At 40.1% G+C, this 7468-nt stretch overlaps 1 protein-coding gene across 1 annotated transcript in view; it reads left to right on the top strand.

The window, feature by feature from the left end:
* Dnajc12 (DnaJ (Hsp40) homolog, subfamily C, member 12) overlaps positions 1-7468 on the top strand; it is a 25882-nt gene that overhangs the window by 11642 nt on the left and 6772 nt on the right. The window contains exon 3 of the mRNA XM_013017098.1: positions 1313-1452. Within this exon, the coding sequence (XP_012872552.1) occupies positions 1313-1452 (140 nt within the window). The remainder of the gene's footprint in view (positions 1-1312; positions 1453-7468) is intronic.

Raw genomic sequence — 7468 nt, 5'->3', positions numbered from 1 at the left:
AAAAAAAAGAATTAATGAGCCCAAGAAGTACCAGTCTTACTTCTTTATCATTTTGTGCTGAGATGGTTTTATGTGTCTGTCTTTTAGGACCAGCTCTTTCGTTTTTACACAAAGAGGCAACTGGGATCTTGATAGAAATTATATTGAATCTGTGGATTAGTTTGGGGACTATTACCACTTTATCAATATTAAGTCTTCTAATCCTGGATTCTAGGGTATCTTTCCATTTAGTTAGGTACTCTTAAATTCTTTCAGCAACTTCATATAGTTTTCAATATATATCCCGTGCTCTTTTTGTTAAAAATAAGTTCCTAGGTATTGTATTCTTCTTGATGCTGTTATAAAACCGAATTGTTGGGGCTGGGAAGGTGGCTTAGTGGTAGTGTGTTTGCCTTGCATGCATGAGACCCTGAGTTCGATTCCTCAGCACCACAGAAGCAGAAAAAGCTGAAAGTGGCACTGTGGCTCAAGTAGTAGAGCTCTAGCTTTGAGCTGAAGAGCTGAGGGACAGCTCCCAGGCCCAGAATTCAGGCCCCATAACTGACCAAAAAGAAAAATAAATAAAAAGGAATTGTTTCCTTAATCTCATTTTCAGATTGTTCACTGATCATGTTTGGAAATATACTTGAATTTTATATATTGTTCTTGCTTTCTGCACTACAGAAAGTTTTAACTACACTGTGGCTGAAGGGACTTTAGAAGTGTATCCAGCAGAGCCATGAAAGGTTTCTATTGGGCTGGGAAGGTGGCTTAGTGGTAGAGTGCTTCTTTGCATGCATGAAGCCCTGAGTTTGATTCCTCAGTATCACATACACAGAAAAAGCCAGAAGCCTTTGAGCAAAAAGAAGCTCAAGGTCAGTGCCCAGGCCCAGAGTTCAAGCCCCAGGACTGGCAAAAAAAAGATAAAAGGTTTCTATTGCATGCTGTGTGGTCAGATAGACTAGTGACAAAACTACCACTTACTGAGCACCAACACTATTGTATCCAAAGCTTTCTAATAGTTTCCCATTGCTCTAATGACAGTAAAAAGATGAGAATCCTTAGCAGGACATAGAAGGCCCTAGAAGGCACATCACTGAAACCCAGTAAAGGGAGCAGCTATGTTGGTACCAGGCGCCTCATGTGCAGGATCTCACTTGTCTGTATCATACAGGTTACAAATGAGAGGACTAAAGCTGGACAAGGTAAACCAGCCTAAAGGTCACACAGCAAATGGCAAGGCCCTGGTTCTAATGAGATCTGATGGATGGTTTTTTGCTTTTAAAACAATCCTCTTAAAAGAGAAGTGCTCATCTCTTCATTTGTTTTCCAGTGGAGACATTTCAGAAGCTGCAGAAGGCCAAGGAGATTCTGACCGATGAGGAGAGTCGCGCCCGCTATGACCACTGGCGAAGGAGCCAGATAGCGATGCCCTTCCAGCAGTGGGAAGCTTTGGCTGACTCAGTGAAAACGGTGGGTTGCTCTCTGGAGATGGGGAGAATTCGTTAGATTCATAACTGGGATGAAGACTTAATAGACAGCAGGATGGAGAAAATAAACACATTCACTGGGAGAGTCTGGGTATAATTCAATTTTCACAAAAGCCTGTGAAAATTTGGAGCAGAGGCCATCAGCCTGTGCTAGCAAAGTCTATGGCTACAACTTCTAGCGTGTTTCCCCCTCCCTGTGTGTTATACTTCATTTTATGATTTCTAATAAATATGATTCTCTGGTGGCTTATATAACTGAATTTTGAACCACTGCAGGTTCATTTTCCTTCATCTTTTCTGTTCATATCAGTTTTTTCTTCTTTCAAAGCTTATAAATCTATTAAAAGTAGCCAGGTACTGGTGCCTCACACCTGTAATCCTAGCTACTTAGGAGGCTGGATCTAAGGATCGCAGTTTGAAGCCAGCCTGAGCAGTAAAGTCTGTGAAACTGTTATCTCCATTAAACCACCAAAAAAAAAAAAAATCCAAACGTGGAGCTGAGTGGTAGAATGCTAGCCTTAAGTAAAAGAAGTCCTGAGACAGCACTCAGGCCCTGAATTCAAGCCCCCTCACCAGCACCAAAAAAAAATCTATTAAAAGAGAGTCTCATTAATGAAAGAAAACTACAAATTATTCCTATTCTATATTTTACTAAAAGGTTGTTGGACAGGGCTGTGGTGGCACATGCCTGTAATCCTAGCTACTCAGGAAGTCGAGATCTGAGGATCTCAGTTCAAAGTTAGTCTAAGCAGACAAATTCAGGAGACTCTAATAACCAATTAACCAACAAAACGCTGGAAATTGTGTGCTCAAGTGGTAAAGTGCCAGCTTTGAATGAAAATGCTAAGGGATAGAACCCAGGCCCTGAGGTCAAGCCACAGTACTTGCAAACAAACAAAAAAGGATTACTGGACTTGTTAAACCATGTTACCTTTCTTTATGCCATTAAATAAACCCCAACATATCAAACCATCACTATAATGTCTGGAAATGTAGCTCAATGACAGAATACATGCCTATCATGTACATGGAAGGCCAACACTGCCAAAAATAAATAAATCATTATAATAACTATGATGTATTTATTTTACTTACATTGCTCTTTATAAATTATAGGTAGATACAATCATTAAAGTTTCTGTTTTCTTAGGCATGATTTAGTATCAGAATTCATTACACTGTTGTTGGTCATGGGACCTGAACTTTGGGCCTGGGCGCTGTCCCTCAGCTCTTCAGTTCAAGGCTAGCGCTCTACCACTTGAGCCACAGTACCACTTCTGGACTTTTCTGCTTATATGGTGCTGAGGAATTGAACCCAGGGCCTCATGCATGCAAGGCAAGCGCTCTACCACTGAGCCACCTTCCCTTTCCAGCTGCAACACTTTTTTAAAAAATGACTTTGAATCCAGAAAATTGCTTTACAGGCAAAATTTTAGGAACATTGTAAGAACTGATTTATAATGTGATGGATTGCTCTTAAATTTCAGCTCTTCAGAATTACATTTACATTTCCTTCTTCATAGTTTTTAGGAGGGAAATTGTTCATAAAAGGCCTATAGAACTGAGGTATTAATGAGATTTGACCTCTGGGCCTCATGCTTGCTGGAAAGATGTTCTACCACCTGAGCCATATCCTCAACCCTGAAGGAACATCTTAGGGATATTGGGGAAAACCAATGGAAACTCTGAAAATAGAAGGTTAATGCCACTCTATCTAAAATGTAAACTGTTTTCTTCATCTCATTTGTATGGATTTGTTTAAGGAGGATTAGTTATTTATGAGGAACTATATAATTATTGTATATTAGGTACAAAGTAACTACAGAGAACCTTCAAAAATGATTGACTTGATTTCATATATTCAGAAGTAAAACTCTTTACTTTTTCACTGTGTATATACACATTCCTTGTTGACATTAGCAAAATAAACATTGTTCTACCAACTCTGCCTAACCACATTTCCAGGCTCCTAAATATGACACATTAACTGCAGCTGAATCACTAATCCTTGCTATTCTAATGCATTCTGATTTATAGCTTTTTTTTTGATAATCTATTCAACTCTGTCACTTTATTTCTAACAGCCTATATCAAGTTAGCTGTGGAATTTCCAAGAAGTCTTCTCCACATCTCTACTTTAATTTATATCACCAACATCTTTCCATTTAATACTAATTTCCTGTCTCCAAACACATCATTTTAGCTTTGAGTTTAGCTTCACTATGAAATTGTTTGAGGCCTTGCAATAATTACACTTAACATCTTACTGGCTATATCATTTGTCTTGTCAGCAGAGTTTAAGTAGTATGTGCTGTGTAAGCATGTGGTTTTTAGATTTATTTCTATTAGTAATACAGATATGGTGCATGTTTCTCTGCTTTAATATCAGCAGTTTTTCCTCACACCATTTTCTTTGGGCAAAAGCTGCTTGTTTCTATCTTTCTTTTGCTTTTCAATCAATCTTAGTGGATGTGTGTGTGTGTGTGTGTGTGTGTGTGTGTGTTGGTACAGGGGCTTGAACTCAAGGCCTGGGCACTGTCCTTTAGGTGTTTGCTCAAAAGTTGGCACTTTATTGATTGAGCCACAGCTCCACTTCTGGCTTTTTGTGGTCAGAGATAAAAGTCTTACCCTGACTCTTCTGTCTGGGTCGGCTCTGAACTGTAATCCTCGATCTCATAAGTAGCTAGAAATACAGGTGTGAGCTACTGGTATGTAGCTTCTTAGTGGGTTCTGAATCCCCCATTCTATGGTACACATGATTCTTGCATCATTCTGGTCTCTGTAACTTTCTTTTGTTTTCTTTCTGTTCTTATCCTAAAAGTACCTTCTCTCAACTTAAAAATTAAAAAAAAAATTGGAATGTTGTTATGTTGCACAGCTTGGTTTTGAACTTCAAGACTCAAATTCTTCTCCCATCTCAGCCTCCCAAGTGCTTTCTCTTTGAGTTATTTCATCGGCTTATCCTTTTATGTTTGTACTCTGGAGAAATCAAGAGCAATGAACATACCTAGTATTGTTTATCATCCAATAGATCATTGCCTTTCTTTTTGTAGAAAACCATCACCATTAGGGTCCTGGGGTTAGTTGTATTAGTAAGCCATTTTGACAACAAAATGGTTATAACTTTAGGGTTTGGATTTCAAGTGGATATTTGTTTAAAACACACCTGCATATTTGCTTGCCTGGCACATTTATAGGGTGTTAAATCTCATAAAATCTCTTTCTTCCGCACCATCGCTCTTGTGTCTCTTTTTTTTTTTTATCTAAGCAGTTTAATACCTCTGGAAGGAGAAGCATTGGTCGGAGCAATATTCTTTGTTTTCTTACAAAGCAAGACAAAATGCCAAGGCACTTCTGCAACATTATACACAGGATCATATCTCAGGATTGTCTTTTGGGAGAATTCTTCAAATGAGCCACAGCTTCAGGGGTGATACATATCACCCATGAGTGAGGACACTGTAACTGATCATTTTTTTCCCTTTCATACTAACTCTTTGTCACTTCATTAGCTACTTGTTTCTTTTTCTAGCAGTTTCTCCTGGAAGATTCGTTTGTAAAAATATAGTAGGAATTCACCCAGGTCAATATGTTGGAAATTCAAATTTAGGCATGTGGCATTGTTTTAAAAGAGAGATAAATACATTCTGGGAGTGATGGCTCCCACCTGTAATCTTAGCTACTCAAGAGGCTAAAATGGAAAACACTGCAGTTTGAGGCCAGCCCAGGCAAAACATTCACAGGATTCCCTTCTCATCCCACAGCTGGGCACAGTGCCAGTTGTCCCCACTATGTAGGAAGTACAAATAGGTAGATCATAGTTCAGGAAGGACATTGCAGGAAAAAAAATTGAGAGCTCATTAAAAATATAATGAATATAAAAAGGGCTTGGGGGTGGGCTGGGAATGTGACTTAGTGGTAGAATGCTTGCCTAGCATGCATGAAGCCCTGGGTTCAATTCCCCAGTACCACATAAACAGAAAAAGTCAGAAGTGGAGATGTGGCTCAAGTGGTAGAGTGCTAGCCTTGAGCAAAAGAAGCTCAGGGACAGTGCCCAGGCCCTGAGTTCGAGCCCCAGGACTGGCAAAATAATTTTACAAAGGGGAGGAGCTTGGAAGAGTGGCTCAGGTGGCAGGGTACCTGCCTAGCAAGTGCAAAACCCTGATGTCAAACCACAGTATCAAAACAAACAACAACAACAAACCAGAGAGGAAGTTTGAATTGAGAGTTTCGGTGGTCCAGGCCTTTGAAACCCTGGGATAACGTGAGAGCAGAAAACTTTTTTTTTTTTTTTTTGTCAGTTTTTGGGCTTGAACTCTGGGCCTGGGCACTGTCCCTGAGCTCTTCAGCCCAAGGCTGGTGCTCTACCACGTATGCCACAGCGCCACTTCTGGTTTTCTGAGTGGTTAATTGGAGATAAGAGTCTCATGGACTTTCCTGCCCAGGCTAGCTTTGAACTGTGATGCTCAGATCTCAGCCTCCTGAGTAGCTAGGATTACAGATGTGAGCCACTGGCACCCAGCTAGGCAGAAAACTTTTTAGCACAAAGAATTTAGGGAGATCCATCTTTGTCATACAGAGTATGGATGGCTTCCATCTAACTCCAAAATATGTACAGAATGGCTTCAGGAGGACTGTTGGGAAATGACTGCATTGAAGCCACAAAGTAAAGGAAATGTCCGTATGAGCTGCTAGAACCATCCCATACCACATCAAGCACTGTGCATTTATAAAAAGCAGTTAGAAACCTTTTTTGGGTTTTGGTGAATTGGTTGTTTGCCAGTGTTTTCCTATCATTTCACATAGAACTGTTTGTTGATTGTCTGGGCTCCTGGCTGGGTGAGGTCCTTGGGGTGAGTCTAGTTGACCATAGACTGCTGGAAGCTTCCTACTATGCCTGCTGGGCGCTCTTTGTCCAGCCATAGAGGAAACTCAACACCTTCTAAGCATGTTCAAAGACAATTTGTCTTAATTGGATATTACCCAAAAGCAGGTCAAGAAATCGTACAGGCAAATAAAATAATCCACTCATAATGATCCAGGATAAAATTAACTGATCAAACTGGGTGCCAGTGGCTACCGCCTATAATCCTAGCTACTCGGGAAGTTGAGATCTGAGGATCACAATTCAAAGCCAGCCCGGGCAGAAAAGTCTCTGTGAGACTCATATTTCCAAAAACCGGAAGTGGCATTGTGGCTCAAGGAGTAGAATGCTAGCCTTGAGTAGAGGCTCAAGGACAGTTTCCAGACCCTGAGTTCAAGCCCCATAACTAAGGGAAAAACTGGATCAAATTTGTAGTTATTAGGTTGAGCCATGGCTCCTTCAAGTCAATTATTTCTTTTTCCATTTGCCCCTTTTTATTTTTGTGTTGGTACTGGGACTGTACCTGGGCTCAGTCCCTTAGCTTTTTCTCTTCAGGCTGCGATTAGACCACTTGAGCCACACCTCTACTTCTGGCTTTTTGCTGGTTAATTGGAGATAAATCTCCTGGGTTTGTCGGTCTGGGTTTGCTTTTAACTGGGATCCTCAGTTCTTAGCCTTTTGCATAGCTAGAATGATGGCCACTGTTGCTGTCCCAGTGTTTAAAGACAGGTAGATAAACAATTGTATTTTCCAATGTTGATCAAGGTTCATTTCCTAGGGAGAGTGGCCAAAAGATCTAGTAAAGAAAGCTGGTAGCCAAGTTAATCATGAAGGAAGAAAAAAACCACACACCATTTTCACAGACTTCAGGATTAGTGGCCTTTGTTCCTGGGTTTGTTTTCCATTTCCATGTTAGTTCATTCCTTGTTCATTCCAAGCTCATTACTTGGCTATACAGATTCTCTCTTAATCTCTGTCAGTGGTCTATCATTTGATATTTCTCTTGATTCTTTTCTTTTCTTTTTTTAATTTTTCTTTTTTTATTGTGAAAATACTGTACAGAGGGGTTACAATTACATGGGCAAGATAATGAGTACGTTTCTTATCAAGCATTGTAGCCTCCTCCTTTGTTTCC

Source organism: Dipodomys ordii, unplaced genomic scaffold (genome assembly GCF_000151885.1).
Source record: "Dipodomys ordii isolate 6190 unplaced genomic scaffold, Dord_2.0 Scaffold34, whole genome shotgun sequence".
NCBI classification, from domain to species: Eukaryota; Metazoa; Chordata; class Mammalia; order Rodentia; family Heteromyidae; genus Dipodomys; species Dipodomys ordii.
Note: the sequence above shows the minus strand (reverse complement) of the source record. Positions and strands in the feature narration are given on the sequence as shown.